The sequence below is a fragment of the Zea mays genome, chromosome 1 (assembly GCF_902167145.1).
Source record: "Zea mays cultivar B73 chromosome 1, Zm-B73-REFERENCE-NAM-5.0, whole genome shotgun sequence".
Lineage (NCBI taxonomy): Eukaryota > Viridiplantae > Streptophyta > Magnoliopsida > Poales > Poaceae > Zea > Zea mays.
In genome coordinates, this window is record NC_050096.1 from 14,205,318 (window position 1) to 14,224,704 (window position 19,387).

General features: G+C 44.5%; 3 protein-coding genes and 1 pseudogene across 4 annotated transcripts; all 4 read left to right on the forward strand.

Moving 5' to 3' along the window:
* Positions 1–1,084: 1,084 nt before the first annotated feature.
* LOC100280629 (CCR4-NOT transcription complex subunit 6) lies at positions 1,085–7,972 on the forward strand. Its single transcript, NM_001153547.3, has 13 exons — positions 1,085–1,194; positions 1,371–1,686; positions 2,311–3,079; positions 3,630–3,716; positions 3,793–3,876; positions 3,962–4,048; positions 4,140–4,226; positions 6,108–6,161; positions 6,252–6,343; positions 6,455–6,569; positions 6,658–6,808; positions 6,988–7,141; positions 7,434–7,972. Exons 2-12 carry the CDS (start codon positions 1,496–1,498, stop codon positions 7,131–7,133), a joined length of 1,863 nt encoding a protein of 620 aa, NP_001147019.1. The 5' UTR covers positions 1,085–1,194; positions 1,371–1,495; the 3' UTR covers positions 7,134–7,141; positions 7,434–7,972.
* A 1,012-nt stretch (positions 7,973–8,984) lies between these two features.
* Positions 8,985–10,321, forward strand: LOC100194231 (putative bifunctional inhibitor/LTP/seed storage protein family). Of its 2 annotated transcripts, NM_001352340.1 has the most exons (3): positions 9,083–9,519; positions 9,685–9,765; positions 9,866–10,316. In NM_001352340.1, exons 1-3 carry the CDS (start codon positions 9,183–9,185, stop codon positions 10,024–10,026), a joined length of 579 nt encoding a protein of 192 aa, NP_001339269.1. In that variant the 5' UTR covers positions 9,083–9,182; the 3' UTR covers positions 10,027–10,316. The 2 variants fall into 2 exon arrangements, with proteins under 2 accessions (XP_023157064.1, NP_001339269.1); XM_023301296.2 differs by having other exon boundaries at positions 8,985–9,765; positions 9,866–10,321.
* An 854-nt stretch (positions 10,322–11,175) lies between these two features.
* LOC100280715 (40S ribosomal protein S28) lies at positions 11,176–12,437 on the forward strand. Its single transcript, NM_001153634.2, has 2 exons — positions 11,176–11,286; positions 12,093–12,437. The coding sequence occupies exon 2, from the start codon at positions 12,094–12,096 to the stop codon at positions 12,289–12,291; it is 198 nt and encodes a 65-aa protein (NP_001147106.1). The 5' UTR covers positions 11,176–11,286; position 12,093; the 3' UTR covers positions 12,292–12,437.
* Positions 12,438–14,187: 1,750 nt separating this feature from the next.
* LOC103644447 (serine carboxypeptidase-like 50) lies at positions 14,188–15,403 on the forward strand (annotated as a pseudogene).
* The last annotated feature ends 3,984 nt before the right edge of the window (positions 15,404–19,387 follow it).

Genomic DNA, 19,387 nt, shown 5'->3' on the forward strand with positions numbered 1-19,387 from the left:
ATATACGTGTTCTATTTTCTAGGCAAGTGTGAGTGTAGGTTTAGAGCTAATAATCATGGTCCGAATCTTCATTTAGGCTTTGTTTAGATACTCTAGTTTTAAACCTAATCTACATGTATTAAGGGCTAATCCACATGGATTAAGGGCTTGTTCGTTTATTTGTAATCCACATGGATTGTAGGGGATTGATATAGATTGGAAGAGATTTTTAATTACTATGGATTTAAACCTACCTAATCCCTTTTGATCCATAGAGTAGGATAAAAACGAACATGCCTTGAGATGGATTAGGGGGTGTAAATTAAATTAATTTATATTTAATAGATCTCAATACATGTAGATTTGAGTAAATAATAGAGTGCCTAAACAAGGCCTTATGTATTGTACTAGTCGGTTGACCATGTTTTGCTACGTTTATTATGTATCATACAATAGGTATTGAGATATTTATTCAAATATAATTATTGTTTATTTCTAAACACTAAGTTATGTGTGGTCTGATGATTAGCCTTAAATTTTTGGAGCAAGGATCATGGATTCGAGTGCTTGTTCTGCACTATTTTTTGCATGATGTGGTAGTTGCGCGGACGAGATCGAGTGTTGTGGGTCTATAGGGCAATAGCTGAGAGAGCATTGCGCGAGCGCTGGACGTGGGGCCTATAAGCTATAGAGCATGGCGTCGAGGCGGGACGTGTTGGGCGGACCTAGAGTGTCAGCTTGGCCCAAGCGTCACACATTAAGGTATTGTTTGGTTCACATATTTGTAATGTAATGAGTAACAAATAACGTTAAATCATGTTTGTTTAAGTCCAACCGTAATCGGATACCACACTAGAAATTGATATCAGCCTATTTAAATTTGTTACCGCTGATTATCGAATGCAAACCATTACCGTTACCATTTACGTTACATTTTAGGAACCAAACGGCACCTAAGTTCTTATAATAGTTTAGATTAGATATAGATAATTCTAACATTTAAAATGTAACATGTTGCATTCTAAATTATTATCGTGTGAACGTGAACGGCGAACCTGCAGTCAGACTTACCACCAAGTGGACGCAGCAGCTTTAACCCCCCAAAGCCTCGACGCCGCGAGCACAGCTCCGCCGCCACCGCCCCCTTCTCATCCGCGGTCTCCTCCGCCTGCTGCATCTCTATCGATCTAGCGGGACTGGCTCCTTCCCGTGCTGGTTAGTAACCTTTGCTCGGATGAGTTCTTTCGTTCAAAGTGAGGATTCGGTAGTGGTGTTCTCAATCAAACCCAAATCGATGTTTTCGCCATTCCGATCCAGTTAACCGTCCATTTTTGTGCTGCGTGGTATTACCCAGCTAACGCAATCCAATCTATCCGGCCTTGGTTTGATAGGGTCCTTCGTCAATCGTCAGCGCGCAAGATCGGCACTTGTGTACATCTGAGCAGTTTCCGGTGCCCTAATTCAGGCGCGGGCGTTGTTGGGTTTTCGATAATTTTGGGGGTTCACCTGAACCCTCATGACCCAGGTGAAGCCCGCCCCTGGGGGAAGGATGCTGACCGTGCTGCGGGTGCACCTCCCGTCGGAGATCCCGATCGTCGGCTGTGAGATCACGCCGTATGTGCTCCTGCGGCGCCCCGACGGAGGCGTCTTCACCGACGACGTGTCTGAGACCGCGCCCGTGGATGGGTACTTCATGCGCTACAAGTGGTGAGCAGTCCATTCCGAGCCTCTTTTATTTCGTCAGTCACAATCAGGACAATTTATAGTCAACCAAGCATGGTTTCATCCATTCGAGTTGCTATTTGGACGCAAGCTGCTTCATTTATTTGTTTCACCATTTCAATACTGTGTCCAGACTCCAGAATAACCGAGTTATTAGCAATTTTAAGCACACACCACATTCTGGTTTGTTGAAGTGTTTTTTTTTGTGACACTGAATATTTTTACATCGCTAGTTTGAATACTTAATTGGGCTCTTGTCAGACAATTATGATTTCTGCCAAATCACGAGTTGTTTTTTTTCATAGTTTTTGACTGGTGTAGCAAGTTTTCTGATCCAGCATAATCTATGGGAACAGTATAGTCATTCGGAGTGGTGCATACTGATTGGTAGATATATGAATAGTTGGATGCTTAAGGTTCACTTTCTAGTTGCTATGTTTTCATGGTGCATTAGGGACCAGCAAAGTGTCATATGATGCTTGAATATTGTCTAGAAATGAATATACATGCTGAACATGTTAAAAACAACTGGTATAGGGTGTCAGATTCGAACTTTTTTAAGGCAAGAATACCGATGAAATCCTGAATATTGATCTTCCTTTCTTGAAGGTACCGCATACAAAGTGATCGTAGAGCTGCTATCTGCAGTGTACACCCAACAGAACAAGCAACACTTCAGTGCATAGGGTGTCTGAAGTCAAAAATACCTGTTGCTAAGAGCTACCATTGTTCTTCTAAGTGCTTCTCCGATGCTTGGCAACACCACAAGGTTTTGCATGACCGTGCTATAAGTGCTTTAAATGAAAACGGAACCGAAGATGATGAGTTGTTTGGCAGATTTGGTAGCGGCAGTTCGAGCTCAGGGGTTATTAGTGCTGCGTTGTCTGGTTCAACATCAAACCTTTCACTGAGCTCAGGTGTTAATAATGGACCTACACCTGTGTATCCAACAGGCACTGAGAAGAGTTCTGGTGAAACTTGGTTTGAAGTGGGATGGTCACGAACATATACGGCAACTACTGATGATATTGGACATGTGCTAAGATTTGAATGTATAGTTGTGGATGTGGAAACACGGGGGACTGTGAGAGCTCCTACTTCAGTCATGACATCCCGTGTAATCCCAGCACCGACCCCGACACCACGCCGCTTGATCCCTGTTAATGCAGCTGATGCAATGGTCCACTTCGATTTAGATAGCCGGACTTCTTCTTTTGGGACATTTACTGTGCTGTCCTACAATATTCTTGCTGATACATATGCAACAAGTGATACATACAGCTATTGTCCAACTTGGGCACTTACATGGGCTTATAGAAGGCAAAATTTGTTGCGTGAAATTATTGGTTACCATGCTGATATTATCTGCCTTCAGGAGGTATGAATGCTATTGTTTTTCATGTTTGAAGTTTAAGGCTCTGATTTGCATCTTTAATTGTTAATAAATTGCACTTATTATGTTCAGCATGATGAGTTTAAGAAATTACTATTGATGTTGTTATGTTCCTGTCAATCTGTGATACATTGAGATTGCTCCATTGCTTCATGACACCATCCTTTGGTCTTCTGTTAATTCTGAGTAACTAAATTGTAGTTATAAAAATAATGTTAATGTGATTTCTTCATTAGCCCGACTGCCCGAGGCAGGATAGTTTCCCAGCACCTTTCTGTTGAATGAGAAGTACTATCATAACTTTTTTATCTGCCTTCTGGAGTCCTTAAATTGTTTGATTGTTGTTTCTTGATTGTGCTGCATCCCCCCTTAAACTCATGAAGCATAAAACATAAGTGACACCTGAAATTATTCCCTTTCTCATATGATCAATGTCTCAGAGAGGAAGGAGTCTTTATTTTGTAAGAATCAGTATAAAAGAAAAACCATGCCATTTCTATGCTTCTAAAGGTGATCTATATGTTACTATTTGCAGGTACAAAGTAATCACTTTGAAGATTTTTTTTCACCGGAGCTTGATAAACATGGGTACCAACCTCTATATAAGAAAAGGACGACAGAGGTTTGTTTGGTTCTTTACTGCTTGCTGTAAAACCTTGGTATGGTGTAGTGCGTAATTTGGAATATTGCTGTCACAGGTGTACAGCGGAAGTCCTCAAGCAATTGATGGTTGCGCTACTTTCTTTCGTCGGGACAGATTTTCGCATGTCAAAAAATATGAGGTCAGTGCCTTCTTTTTCCTGCAGTGTTTGAGAGTTGACTTGATACTATCAGCATCTAATGCTTTCTGGACTTTGTTATATGCAGGTCGAGTTCAATAAGGCTGCACAGTCTTTAACTGATGCAATTATTCCTGCCGCTCAAAAAAAGTTAGCTCTAAATCGTTTGGTTAAGGTGCAACCAATATGGGAACTACAAATATACCATAAGTGCTACATGGTCGATCATTACCTTACATCTATTACAATCTCTATCTGCCATGCAGGATAATATTGCGCTAATTGCAGTTTTAGAAGCTAAATTTAGTAACCATGGAACTGAAAACCCTAGTAAAAGGCAACTTCTCTGTGTGGTAAGTGCTTCCTTACTATCGCATATTAGCATCGGTAATATCATCTCTGTGCTGTTTTTAATATAATCAAAATCACTTCCATGAGTCTGGTGAGAACAGCTATGCTGAAAACATGTGGCTAGAATAAGGATGTCATTTAATGCAACCTTTTCAGGTCCGGTTAATGAACACTAGAGCACTAATATGAGTCTCTCATGGTTAGAAAAATAAAATAGAACACCGGATCAGTCATTTTTTTTTAACTTGTGGTGCTCTTGCTATGTCAGGGATCTATTTGCATGTTATCTATATTCATAATAACCCATGGAAATGCTGAGTATCATTAGGTACAACTAGTTATTTGATATCTTTTGGTTTTGAGTTCTTTAGGTTTTGTTGTTATTTTTTGTTGTTGTGAGTACTTGATGGTATCTTTACCCATGAGAATGCTTTCTTTTTTCTCATCAAGGATTCACTCTCATGCCACATAAATTTGGCACTTCTATTTTTTTATCACTTGTTCATTTGGAATTTAGTGATATTGATGAAGATGTTAGCCATAGGATCAAAGCAGGGTGGACGAAATGGTGTCAAGCATCGAGAGTCCTATGTGATAAGAGAGTGCTACAAAAGCTGAAAGGCAAGTTATACAGGACACGATTAGGCCTGCTATGTTATATGGGGTTGAGTGTTGGGCTACTAAGTACTAAGGATGTCATATTTAACAACTATGTGTCGCAGAGAGCCAGAGATGCATATGTTGCGTTGGATATGTGGGCACACAAGATTGGACCGAGTGAGAAATGATGACATTCGCGATCGGCTATGAGTAGCGCCAATTGAAGAAAAACTTATTGAACACCGATTGAGATGGTTTGGGCATGTCCACCAGAGACCCACAAAGTCACCGGTGCACAGAGGCATCATAAGACATGACACTAATATGAAGAGAGGTATAGGGTGGCCAAACTTGACATGGGGGGAGGCAATCGAAAGGGACTTGAAGAAATGGAATATCGCAAAGGAGTTGTGTTTGGATAGAAGGGCTTGGAAATAAGCTATCCACGTGCCTGAACCGTGATTAGGCCTTTTCCATTTTAGTTCTCTCAAAAGCTTTCCCCCTCCCTTTCTCTTTCTTTCTTTTTGGTGACTTCTTGCTGGGTTTCAACTTTAGCCTACCCCAACTTGCTTGGGACTAAAAGGCTATGTTGATGTTGATGTTGATGTTCATTTGGAATTTATTATGGTTAGGCCAGTGTTCATTGGCCATAATTTGCTTGCCATCTTTTTAATAAGCTACCCTAGATGCGGGATCCTTAGAATGAATATAAATGACACGATTTAGCTAGATCCATGCAATGATCAGGTCAGACTGAACTGCTTTGCTAGACATGGGGATAATGGTAATAGTTAGGGGAATAAAAAAGATATTGGAACTTGGAAGACAGGTAAACTGGTCCTCTATGCTTTTTATTCTGGAAGGTGGCCAACCATGTTTTTACATGGCAGAAGTGACAAGAAAACGATTTCACTGAACAGTAGAGCTCTTTTGACTAGATCATGCCAATTGTCCCTCTAATTCTTTTTGTTGGGTTTTTGAATATAGCAATTGATCTTGTTTTATTGTGTGGGTCTTATACCACCTATGTTTATATTTACTTGTTGTATCGGATATAAATATGATCTCTGGTCAAAGTATGTGCTAGCGAAATTCAATAATTTTATTACGATAAAGAAGTAACTTCGATGGTGGTCTATTTGTATCAATTTTACGCTTTACGGATAATGGTGGTCAAAGTTTCTAAAGTTTGGCTATGTCTGCTGTAGGAGGCATCTGTTTTAGACTGGAGATAGTAATATGTTATTCCTTGTGGATCTCATGTTTCTTGATTTTTTGTGCAGGCTAATACACATATAAATATCCACCATGACCTTAAAGATGTGAAGCTATGGCAGGTTCAAATACTTCCCCCTCCCTCTGTATAATTTCATAACATTTTATAATTTCTTTAACTGATGAATCTCATGGCTTGCAAACTCTTGCAGATTCATACCCTCCTAAAAGGGTTGGAAAAAATAGCTGTTAGTGCAGACATTCCAATGTTGGTCTGTGGAGATTTTAATTCAACTCCTGGAAGGTTTGTTAGATTTAGCAGCCCTTCTTTTTTGTTTGTGTTAGAGATTTAGAGTTATTGTCTTTCAGTTTGAATATTTCTACCAAATGGTAAACAATCATGTGGTTCATGTAGTACGTCACATGGGCTTCTTGCAAGGGGCAAAGTTGATCATTTGCATCCAGATCTAGCAATAGATCCTCTTGGAATTTTGCGCCCACTAAGCAAGCTGACACACCAGCTTCCTCTGGTACGTTCAATTTATCATGGATATTACCTATCGGTTTCCTTTTTTTATTCTTGTTGTGGCTCTTAATAAAGTTTTTGCTTGTTCGTAGGTCAGTGCATACTCATCATTCGTGAGTATGGCTGGTGTTGGCTATGATTTGGATCACCAGCGAAGGAGGATGGACCCTGGGACAAATGAGCCATTGTTCACAAATTGCACAAGGGATTTTACCGGTACCCTAGATTACATATTTTACACAGGTTAGTGCTTAAATTCTTGGACTGGTTCAAGCGCTTGCTCTATCTCTTCCCTTTACTTTGGTTCAAGCGCTTGGCCGCTTGCGCTATCTCTTTTCCTTTTAGTTTGGCTATCTCTGTTGATCTGGAATAAGTAGATATTGTGTTAACATTGTCTTTTACAATGTGCTCTTCTATTTCAGCGGATTCATTGACTGTAGAGTCATTATTGGAGCTGTTGGATGAGGATAGCTTGAGAAAAGACACGGCTCTTCCTTCTCCTGAATGGTCATCGGATCATATAGCGCTCCTAGCAGAATTCCGGTGCAAGCTTAGAGTTAGACGATGATACTTTAGGTATGGGGAGAATATTACTATTACTCATTCAATACTGCCTTCGACTTTACTTCCTGTCCCCCATGTTAATGGTCTTTGTAGGGGTAAGTCTTGCCTCGATTATTCCTTCCCCAGACCCCACTCATTGTAGATAATATTAAGGTCTGTCTCTTATATTTTTAAGTTGTATGCTTGATTGTGGAACCCACTGAATGCATGATCTGCTAGAAATTGTGCTAGTATATGTGCCCATGTATTGACCCTGATGATGTTACCATCTATATCTCATATCATACTCGTTTGTGTTTGCCAGGAGGAGCTGTAGGGGAGGGATTCTTGACAATCGCATGAGATGATGAGAATGTACCCTGGCGAAGGCAGGAACGAGAAGCCTAAGGGAAAGAGGCTTGTTATGTTCCTCACCCTTTTACATTTCCGCCTCGATGTTCTCTAGTGGCACTAGTTGGAATGCGACTTCCAATAGAAGATATATTATCAATGCAAAGAGAAATGATTTAATAGATTCGTGTGCCGTTTTAGTTTTCCATCCTCACATTCTCGCCCCCCTCCCCCCCCCCCCCCCCCCCCCCCCCTCTTCAATGTGAGTTCATTGTCCACATTTTTGTTTCCTACCATGAATGTGCTCTAGTTCTTACAAACTAAAAATGGCCCCTTCCATAGTGTATGTATGTCTCTTGAGCAGGGATCAGCTTTGGCGTAGTTTACTGTGTTGAAGATGCTTAGTTGAAAAGTGATGTCGGGTTATCTATGATGGATATTGAACGAATACCTGGTGACTAGAGAGAGCTTCACATTGGGGAAGCTATACTGAATGAAAACTGTGAATTTTGATGTCTCTCTTGCAGTGGTTTCTGAAGCACCCATCTCAATCTATTGTTATATATATATATTTTTATTCCTGAACTTGTTATACAAAGTAATTTGTTTCACATGGCAATAACATGTTGGAACTGGTTTGGAAGAGATGGAAGCTGCTGGTGGGATAATGTAGCCTGGCAATGTTGGGTAATTTGCCTGTGTAAAAAAGACCGATGGATCGGAAAGACTAGCAATGCAGGCGGCGGCAGTCTTTGATGTCATGTGATCATGCCACCCGCTGCGCTGGCAGCATCTTGACGCCACTCCCTGCCTACAGTAACAGCAGCCTGTGCACTATGCTGCCTACTACTAGCACGATTCATTGCGGCTGTGCTGCTGCTTTCCCTGGTACGTGAAAGTTAAAGCCCGCATTTAGATGGCTGGTCCTGTCCGCGTACGGATTCTGAAACTAATTAACAGCTATGAGAATCGTGTTCCCTTTTACTGCTTCCTTCATGTGAAGGATTAGTTGAGTTGGTTCTTCTTTTGCCATGTCAATCTATCTGTTCAAGAAGTCCCGTGACAGGTTCCGGTGCGTCGCCGATGCAAGGCAATTCCGTGCCCGAGACGAGTTTGTTTGTGTGTGTGTGTAGTACATGAACATGGAGGAGTTTCCGGTGCGTCACCGACGCAATACAGTTGCCCTCTCTCTTTCCTGCTGTCAAGCCAAGCCAGTGTGTCCTGTCCACCCATGGCAGCACATGGAGTTTCCACTGCCGCCTGCGACAGTCGGCACGGCGAGGCGCCATAGCCAGAGAATCCGTGAACACGAGGGCGAGTTCGATTTGGCGTCCAGTGGAACGTCGTGTGGCCGGCCGGCGCTTGCATCAACAACACTGGAGCAGTGACCACACTCCAGGACGGAGACCGGACAGACAGCTGGGCCCCCTCCAGTCCCGTCCTCGGCAGGTCATGAAACAGTGTGCCATGCCACTGCGAACCCGCCTGTCCATACCAGACCAGCAGCAGCGCTGGCGCGGCCGGGCACGCCACGCCGCGCTTCCTCTCAACTTCTCTTGTGTGACGTCGACCTCGTCCGGATGCTATAATAACTGCCCCTCACCAAACATCCCAGCCAGCTCTCACTCACTCACTCACAAGTCACACAGCCACACTTGAACCGCTGCCCGCAGCGGAGGGAGCTTGCACGGGCCAACGCACACATAACACAAGCTCGTCGTCGATGGCGCGGTGGGCTGCGGTGCTGGCGCTGGCCGCGGCCACGGCCATCGCCGTGGCGTCCGTGGCGGGCGGCGACATGAGCGCGGACAAGACGGAGTGCGCGGACCAGCTGGTGGGCCTGGCGCCGTGCCTGCAGTACGTGCAGGGGCAGGCCCGCGCGCCGCCGCCCGACTGCTGCGGCGGCCTGCGCCAGGTGCTGGGGAAGAGCCCCAAGTGCCTGTGCGTGCTCGTCAAGGACAAGGACGACCCCAACCTGGGCATCAAGATCAACGCCACCCTCGCGCTCGCGCTCCCCAACGCCTGCGGCGCCACCCGCGCCAACGTCTCCCACTGCGCTCGTACGTCCTCGCTTTCTTCTTCCTTCAGCCGGCCAGCCAGTGCTAGCGAAGCCACAAGGCCGCCGCCCGGGCCCGGCGTTGCTTTTCTTACTGCTTCATTCTTTTCTCCCCAAGCCAAATCATGTCTGTGTCATTTTATTTTATTTTATTTTATTTTTGCTGCAGAGCTCCTGCATATTCCCCCGGGCTCCAAAGACGCCGCCGTCTTCAGCCCCGGCGGCGACAAGGGCTCCACTGCCGCTCCAGGTCAGCCTGCCTCTCTACCTCCACTGCCTCCTCGTTGCTCTTCGTTCATTTGACGTTTCCTTTTCGATCTGAGACCACTCTCTTGTCTGTCCTTTTGCAGCCAAGGACAACTCGACGGCGACGACCGACTCCCGCGCGCTGCAGGCGACCACCGGACGCGGCGTCTCCTCCTCGGCGGCGACCGCCGGTGCTGCACTCGCGGTGCTGCTCGCCGGCTACCTCCTCCTGCTCGTGCCAGAGCTGTCGCCTAGCTCGTTCTAGACCCTCTGTCAAGTTGTGCCACCAGTAGGATTTGATGTGTTGTTGTTCTTTCTAGTACGTGACGTGACAGACAATTTGCTGCTGGTGTCCTTGTTGTTGTAGTAGTTGCACTGTGTGTTCCTGTTATGCTATGGGTACGAGATGTTAGGGCATGGGTTAAGCTAAGCTAAGGCGATGGGGTATCAGCAGTACCTTACCTCTCATCTGGCTGCTGATCCTTTTTGTTCTTGGCACTGCTGTTTTATCTGAACATTTGATCAGCCAAGAGAACTTCCACTCGTGACACGGTTAATGGGATAGATCTTAGTAATGTACGAATGTCGATGTAAAATACATCTGCGGTTCTTAAACTTGGTAAGCCGTATCACATCTCTAGATTCTTAAAGCTAGGAAACGGTTACCGAGACTTAGTCCGTCCATTTAGGCGAGACTTAGTCCGTCCATTTAGGCCTTGTTCGTTTGTGCCGGATTGGTGGGTCGGAACGATTTCTAACCGAATTGCTTCTCTAATTTATATAAACTTTGATTAGTTGTAACGATTCCGGGTGCAATCCGACACAAACGAACAAGGCCGTAGGGATGCGTTTGGTTACGGGACAGCTAAGGTTTGGTTGTGGGACAGCTAAGGACAAACAGAATATAAACGTCCCTTGTCGTCTTTTCTCGTCCCTCCAATTGTGAGAAACAACACTAAGATAGTCTTATTCTAACTTCTGACTCTGAACAAACAACATTATTTATAAGATCGTCTTATCTTATTTCATTCTGTCATCCCAATCAAACACACCTGAATTCATGTTTTTTCTGGTTTTGATTAATTTGGTGCCACGTGAACTTTATGTCGAATTGTCGATAGTTCAGGACACAACATGCGACAGGCACTGCCATTGCGCTTGCACGCGCGCAATGACGCGAGCAGTCTCCGTGGGCCGTAACGGGCCGGCCTTTGGAAACTGCCAATCATGATTCATGTCACGCCTGAAACTCGGTCCGGCCCACACTGAATCCAACGCACGAGTTGGCTTTCGATGAGGCCCACGCCCACCCAGACGGTCTAGCGCAATGGCAGCCAGCGCGTCCCGTTCCCGTCCAGGGCAGCCTGGGGCCCTGGGCTCAGCTACAAAGTGCAAACCCCACTACTTTTGTTATATATAGGCCTAGGGTTTCCTTCCTCCTCCAGTGCTGTCATCGCCGCCGCCGCCCCGGTTTCCTTCGTAAGCCCGTCGTCCTCCGTCCGCGACTCTGCGCGAGAAGCGAGAGGTGATCATCTTATATCTCCAGTGTATCCATCCCTGTTATATGCCGTAGCTGCAGGCTTTATGCTGTGTCGCGTGTTTATTCATTTGTTACTGTAGTACCACTTTCATGTCTGCCAGACTTTTTTTATCAATTCGGGGGAGCAAAGCTTCACATTAGTTATTTTCATTGAGCGAAAAGGCTGACAGCGTACAGCGAATAAAATCTTTGACAGTTGGGGAGACTTGGTTGTTGTTGTATGAGCGCCCTGAATCTTCTGGTGTTAAGCTGTTTTTTTCTCTCTCGTGCCATGGCTACTACGTGATGGATGAGTAGGTAGCTCTGATTTTGTTCCTTCTGAATGTTGGATGCTGCGCTGTGTGACCAGGAATCTGTTCTTGCTTATTCATGTGATCTGTAGAGACTTTGTGGTAGAACTTTGAGGGGTCTCCAGGTTTAAATGTAGTCCGTGAATAAAGCTGATCAGTAGGTTTGTCTAATTAAGCATCGAACATCGTGAAGGACAGTTATTTCTTAGCGCATTGCCCACAACAGGCAAGCATTCTTGGAGAACCTACCGACTGCAAGGTGATGGTAATAGTTTGGACTGTGCCATAGCAAGAACCTGTGAACTTCACTTCTCTTTCATACTGCAAAGGCAATCTGCTGGACACCAGATGGAGCGTGTTCTTTTTCCTAGTTTGTTTTTTGTTTGTGTAATGTTGTTAATTTGTTTGCCAGTTTCTACTTCAAAGCTGTGATTTGAGGAACTTTGTGAACAAAGGGCCTGATTCACCTTGACAACTGACAAATGCTTTCTACAAGTGCAGTATGGACACCCAAGTGAAGCTTGCTGTTGTGGTGAAGGTGATGGGAAGGACCGGCTCCAGGGGTCAGGTTACCCAGGTCAGAGTGAAGTTCTTGGATGACCAGAACCGTCTCATCATGAGGAACGTCAAGGGACCGGTTCGCGAGGGAGACATCCTCACACTGCTCGAGTCTGAGAGGGAGGCTAGGAGGCTGCGTTGAGGCGGAATAGTGTATTGGTAGTTTTCGTATGGAGTTGGATGTCATCTAATTGTGCTATGTTTGTCAAACTTTGGTATGACCTTCAAAACACCTGCCTTGTATGATTATTTGTGAGCCTGGTGATAAGATTGCAGTTTGGTTTTTTATGATCCGGTTGAGGGTATGTTTGGCAACAGTATTTATCAAAATCATAGTTTTACAATACTATAATATGTAATTGTCGGCAACGACTGCTATGCAAGCAGTCCTTCTATGCAAGCGTGCAAGCAAACAATCTGATCCATTAGATCGTGATCCAACCGTAGGTCACATTTAACACTTAAACCCTTCCACCACCAGCTCAATAATCTTTATAAAAAAACCTCTGACAAACTATGGTTGTATCTGTGGTTGGATCGTAATCTAATGGATCAGATGGTTTGCTTGCACGCTTGCACAGAACGACTGCTTGCATAGCAGTCGTTGCCGTAATTGTCATGGCTCTAAAAATACCTTGGTTTTGAGAAATATTGTCTGGTATTGTATAAAAGCTAGCAATGCAATGAATCAGGTCTGATTGGTTGGGCTGTGGCTGTAGAAAAGTTGATGGGGGAATGTGATATAAAATAAAGTTGCTATGGGCTATGAGTTTTCAAAAAACTAAAAACTGTTTCGCAAACTTCTAAAGGCTGTTAAAAGTTATATATACATAGTTTCATAGTTTCATCCAAAAGATGTTAAAAGTAGGTGTAGAGGTGCTTTCAGTTTTATACTACAAAAATGTCGTCTTTTAGAAAAAACTCCTTTCCGATCTAACCCTATGGTTTGTCTTTTGGTTTTTAGGGGGCAAAACTAAAGTCAAACCAAAAACACTCGAAAGCTTCGGATTAGAGTGAAGTTTTTAATATTTCAAAAATACCTTGGTATCTAGAAACATGGTTTTGAAAACATTTAGGAATGCAACCAAACATATTATGGTCTGAAATACTATGATATTATTAAAAACCATGATATCGTCTAGAAAATGTAAAAATACTTTGATTTCAAGTAGGCCCTCATGAAATGCAGTTGTGTTGAGACATGGATATGCTTCGCCATATTAGCTCAATTGATGCATGGATTGAAAACTAGTTGAATCTCAGGTTTGATTCTGCTTTGTAGCATGGATTGAAAACTAGCTGAATCTCAGGGCTTGATTCTGCTCTGTAGTATGGTCGTCTATGTGTTTTTTAGTCATGGTGGTAGCTATCTTAGGGGGTGTTTGGTTTCTAGGGACTAATTTTTAGTCCCTACATTTTATTCCACTTTAGTTACAAAATTATCAAATATAGAAACTAAAACTTTATTTTAGTTTCTATATTTGTCAATTTATATACTAAAATGGAACAAAATGAAGGGACTAAACATTAGTCCCTAGAAACCAAACACCCCCTTAATCTCGACATCTGCTTGGTGAGGGTCCTAGTGCTTCACCAAAGCGTCTTGTTCACGTAGATGTTGGTTGGATCATATTGTCTTTATGTTTTCTCAGAACCATTTTTACGAGATTGAGGATGACTCTAGAGGGCGTCAATGAGACAATTGTATTTTTAGGACTACAAACAGTGTGCTTTGCAATAATACCATTCCAAACAATTAGCTCGCAGAAATGGGATTATAAAGATCTTATCTCTACTCTCTATTAAGACAATAATGTAGACCATGCCCCCGCTCGTCCCCTCTGTGCACGCGCCGCTCTCCCGACCGCGTTCTGCGCTCGTTCGCCCGCAACAACTGCCGCCCGACCCTCCCACTCGCGAAGGCCCGAGATCGCCCGCTCGCAACAACCGCCGCACCTCATTCTGATCCTCCTCGCTGTCGCACGTCCCACTCTTGGCTGCTCCCGCGGCGGCAGTGGCGGTGTTTCCAAAAGAAGCCCTCCCTACCAAATCTGGGTACCTCCCCATCCTGCCCGCCAACGCCTCCCTCTTCTTTGCCTTCTACCAGGCCACTGACCCTGTCACGTTGCCGGCCACCATGCCACTCCTCTGGCTGCAGGGCGGCCGGGGTGCTCCCGCCTCCTAGGCAACTTCTTCGAGCAACCCCTACTTTGTCAACCCTGGTGGCGAGACCCTCTCGCGCAACCCCTTCGCATGGAACCGCCACTTTGGTCTCCTCTTCGTCGACAGCCCGCTCAGCACCGGCTTCAGCACGGCATCGTCCCTGGCCGACATCCCCACCAACCAGCCCATCATCGCCGAGCACATCCTCACCGTGCTACAGTCTTTCTACGCCCTGAACCTGGCCCTCCGCACGGAGCCCTTCTTCCTAACGGGCGGGATCTACATGGGCAAGTACATCCCCACGGCGGGGGCGCACATCCTGGACACGAACCGGGAGCTGCCAGAGGTGCTGCGCGTGAACCTCCGTGGTGTGGCCATCGGCAATGGCTCACGCACCCGGTGGCGCAGGTGGCCACGCACGCGGACTCGGCCTACTTCCTGGGCCTCTTGAACGCGTGGCAGAAGCGGGACCTGGAGGAGCTGCGGTTGGAGGCGGTGGCGCTGACACGGGCCCAGCGGTGGGTCGCGGTGACGGACGCGCGGGGGCGGGTGTTGTCGTGGTTGCAGAACATGACGAGGCTGGCCGCGCTGTACAACTATGCAAAGCAGTGGGACTACGGACACCCCCGTTGAATCGCGTCGGGGGCAAGGCGGCTATGGGCGCGTGTGGGGACGTGGCATGGGAGGAGTGCAGCCACGAGGTGGGCACGGCGATGCAAGCGGACGTGATGTGCAGCGTGGTGCCACAGGTGGAGTCGCTGTTGTTGGAGCACGACATGCATGTTGCTATACCAGGGCGTCCGCGACCTTTGGGACGACGTCGTGCCACGGAGGCGTGGCCGGACGGGGTGCGCTGGGACGGCCTGTGAGCGTTCCTGGACGCCGAGCGCGCCGTGTCGCAGACAACGGGGAGCTCGCGAGCTACATGCAGCGGTCGGGCGCGTTGGCGCACGTGGTGGTGTACAACGCGAGGCACCTGGTGCCGGCGAACAACGGGCGTGCACGCGCAGGAGATGATTGAGAGATGGGTGCTGGGGATGGGGATGTTCGGTCGCAGTGGTGGTGGCGGCGTCAGGAGCGACGCCGCATGATGGCTGCCCGAGCACACCGGCAGGCACAACGAAATGCCGAATGTGTTCAAGCTACCTTACTGCGCGATATGGATACTTGTTGCATGGATTTGAATGGGCTCGATTCGATTCTGTATTTATCGAGTGATGAAACAGATCGGAATGGAAATAAAATAGAGATACTATTTGTTAATCTCTACTACCTATTAAGCCAAGTATAGCTACAAGATTCACAGAAGTATATTTTGTTGGGATCTTGTCCTCGTCGCGGTCTCCTGCTGCTCCATAAGAGGAGAAATGCAGAAAGGAAGAGGGAGTGCCGGTTGAGGTTGGCGGGGAGCCTGGATATGCATTCTGTAACTATCGTTTTGAACAACCAGTTGAGACTCAATGGGTTGGTGGGAAGCTATTTCAAGGGAAATTGAAGTAGCACCTGGTGCTCGAGATGATTTGAGAAGCAGCATCTGGGTGAGTATGTGTGGAAGTGTTATGCAGAGTGCAACAAAATCATTTGCAACATTTCATCTGGACTAATTGCCAGAAGGATGAATGTGTTGCTTTTTTTGCTGAGACACGGGCTAAGTGGCAGATTGGGTTGCAGGTATTCTTGTTCCCCGTATCATTTTACATATAGATTTACAGACCAATTTGTGGGCTTTGTTTCTCTTCACATGCGACTGCCACCTATTTCTTCAGTAAATTGAAGGCACTAGGCCACCAGCCACTTCATATCTGCAATGTATCTAATGCAGAAATGCATTGACTATGCAAATTCTAAGTTCCCTAGGTTACTAGGTTACATGCATCGCTAAGACTTGTCTTAAAATATCTATAGGCTGAATTGTTATTCAACTTATAGATGATTTCTTACACCGTACTCCTCTGCATGCAGAGATATGTTGTATTTTATTATGATATTTGAACCGCGCGTCGTACGGTATGCTTTAATCGATTTATTACTGTCCTGGACAAGCTTTATTAAGGATGTTGAAGCTTGATTGAGGCCCGTTGCAACACATGGACATTATACTATCATATATAGAAGTCTGCATGGTACTGATTATTGCAATGTAGTGGTGAAATAGCTATATTAAAATAACAAAATTTATGTATGGCTAGGATCACCAATGGATTGCGAAAATATTTGCTCATAACAGTATAACACATATTTGTACATAAGTTATTGTGTATTATATAATCATGTTGCAACGCATGGACACTTACTTAACTATACTACTATGAAGAAGGTAAGGGATAGGCTGACCCTCTCTGGTTCTACCTCTCCTATCTCCGACAGATGGATTCGACACTTGGTAGAACCACCCACACCCGACCTCCTCCACCTCTCCCCCGCCTCTCGCTTCAACCGCGCCGCGCTCTGCAAGTCACGGCCTCCAGCCACCTACAGCCACGAGCCTGCCTCCGGACACGATTTACGGTCACACACACCCGACGCCCCGCCCCCAAGCCCGCCTCCCGACTCCACCTCCCTCACATGTCGATCCGACGCGCGGAGTTCGGTTGATAACATCACTAAACAATGACCTATGCGTACACAATTGTCACCCGTCGGTTGATAACATCACTAAACAATAACCTATGCATGCACAAGTGTCACCCGTTGCAACGCACGGGCATATACCTAGTAATTGATTAAGATGCCATTTAGTGTATTATCTTCCTTATCTGATACAATCTCTTGTATTTTATGTCGTACGAGACACTTTTGCCCCTCAAGCCGTTCTGCAGGTTTCATCTCTTGTTTACGTGGCCTGAGCGTTTCATCTCGTGCGCCGCCATGAAGCTAAATCATCGCTGTCAGATCGGAGACGTCGGACAGCGACCACCACGCTGGGCACATCCGCCCCCGTTCCATCGAGCAGGCTGGAGGCACAGGGCATAACTGCACATTGCTACAGTACTATCTAATTGTTTACTGTACTTTTAAAAATGGTTTGTATTTTTTTTCCAAAATTTCATCACAGCTGGGGCATGCCGGAGCTCGTCCGTAGAGCAGTGCTGGCTACGGATGGATGGGCCTCGACATGACTCTAGCAGGAGCTCGAGAGTGCCTCCATGGTAGCACAATTCAAGTTTCTAGTACTGCTTGTCCGTTGCGTGACGGGTAAAAACGTCTCCTATACCACAAATACATGGAGATGAATTGGAAAACGGAAGCAAATACGTTAAATGGTAGTAGAATCAATTAAAAATATTTGTAGTCCCTTTTTTACGAAATAATTGTTTGGAATGGCATTATTGCGAAGCAGATTGTTTGTAGTCCCAATAATACAATTGTCTCGCGTACAAGGTATGAAAATATTATTGAAGGTTACAAAGATATAGAAACTGATTTTTACTTAAATAACTTCAAATAATGAAAGTGAGTAAATTTTAGAAGCTCTTGGAGATGCTTTTAGCCAGCCAGCCTAGTATTTCGTAAAAAAACATGTACATGACTTGTATAAGGGCAAGGGCACTGTGAGGGAGTAATATATGTTGCAAAACTATAAGAATCTTTAAAATAAATTGTCAAAGATACTAATATTTGATTTAGAACAAAGCTAACATGAGATGTAAAAAACAGGAATGTTATTTAACTATTTTAACATCACAATTTTTACTAATCTAATGCATCACTTTCGTGCAATTGCAAGTTTCATGCAAATTTCAATCTCATCAAATAACATTTAAGTGATCCAATTGCATGTCTATGTACATGTTAGAGCAAGATCAATAATAAGTTTTTGGATATAAGTCAAAACATTATAGAAGGCAACTTAAGAAACTCAACATCGTGAAAGTATTGGATACTTTTGTCTCCTCGTGGAAGTATTCCGTACGGTGGGGTGGGTGGGGATCGAGCCCCTCCTACCGCTCCTGAGTCCATGAAACCTCACTGAAGCCATTCCTCAATTTTAAAATATACAAAATATAATATAGAAGAGACTCATATAGTGTAGGTGACAACTAATGTGCAATCAAGTCTTATTGCATGTGTGCAAGCGAACATCCTGATCCGTTAGATCATGATCCAACCGTAGACATACTGTGGTTTGTTAGGGTTTTCTTATAAATCTACACGAAACAGTGGTGAAATGATTTAAGTGTTAAATGTGACATATGGTTGGATCTTGATCTAATGGATCAGAAGTCTTGTTTGCATGCTTTGCACATAACACCTGATTGCATATTAGTCGTTGCCTATAGTGTAGCGGTTTAGTTCAGTTCCTCCTAAGATTTTTTCTAGCTCCGTCCTTGAAAGTACTAAATACTTTTGGCTAATCTAAGAAACTCTAAAATGAAACTATGTATCGAGAAAGATTGTTTCATCTATCAACATAAACTTCCAAAGATAATGTGATACTCTTAGTCTCTTAGAAACCATGTAACAGAACTCTCTCTCTCTCTCAATGGCCCTAAATACATTGCCGAGCCAAAAACCATGATGTACACAACTAAAATAGGGCGTGTTCGGCTGGCTACAAGCCGACACTGTTGCAGCTGTTTGGATTGCTGCAGCTGCAATCCATAGAGAGAAAAATACTGTAGAAGCCGCAGCCGCAGCCGGATTGCAGCCGCAGCAAGCCGCAGCGAACAAGCTCATAGACTCAACTCCTTATATTGTCTTTTTTTCATTAGAACACTCCTGTTGGTCTTCTTATTTGAAATGTTGTCGATTTTCAAAATTAAAATGTTTCCAGTGTCATAATTACTTTTCCAAAAGAAAATCATTGAATCAATTAAAATACTTTTAAAATCATAGTTAAAATGTTGTTGATTTTATTGAAATTTAATATTAAATTAAATTTATTATCATCAATTTTGGAATATTTTAAAATCAAAGTTAAAGTATTGATTTTTAAAAATTTATGATCAGATTTGTGTTACAATTATATTCCAAACATTTATATCAAAGCAGAGACGAAATTGCAAACATTTGATGTAAGGAGGGGCAATTGTGTAAGGTATAAACATCTTTTTTATAAGCTATTTTAACGCCAT

Excerpts from the sequence above, each read along its gene's own strand:
- LOC100280629 (NM_001153547.3), top strand. The coding sequence starts at position 1,496 with ATGACCCAGGTGAAGCCCGCCCCTGGGGGAAGGATGCTGACCGTGCTG. Across the intron at positions 3,080-3,629 it reads ATATTATCTGCCTTCAGGAG|GTACAAAGTAATCACTTTGA; the intron begins GTATGAATGCTA and ends TACTATTTGCAG. Across the intron at positions 3,877-3,961 it reads CGCATGTCAAAAAATATGAG|GTCGAGTTCAATAAGGCTGC; the intron begins GTCAGTGCCTTC and ends TGTTATATGCAG.
- LOC100194231 (XM_023301296.2), top strand. The coding sequence starts at position 9,183 with ATGGCGCGGTGGGCTGCGGTGCTGGCGCTGGCCGCGGCCACGGCCATC. Across the intron at positions 9,766-9,865 it reads GGGCTCCACTGCCGCTCCAG|CCAAGGACAACTCGACGGCG; the intron begins GTCAGCCTGCCT and ends GTCCTTTTGCAG.
- LOC100280715 (NM_001153634.2), top strand. The coding sequence starts at position 12,094 with ATGGACACCCAAGTGAAGCTTGCTGTTGTGGTGAAGGTGATGGGAAGG.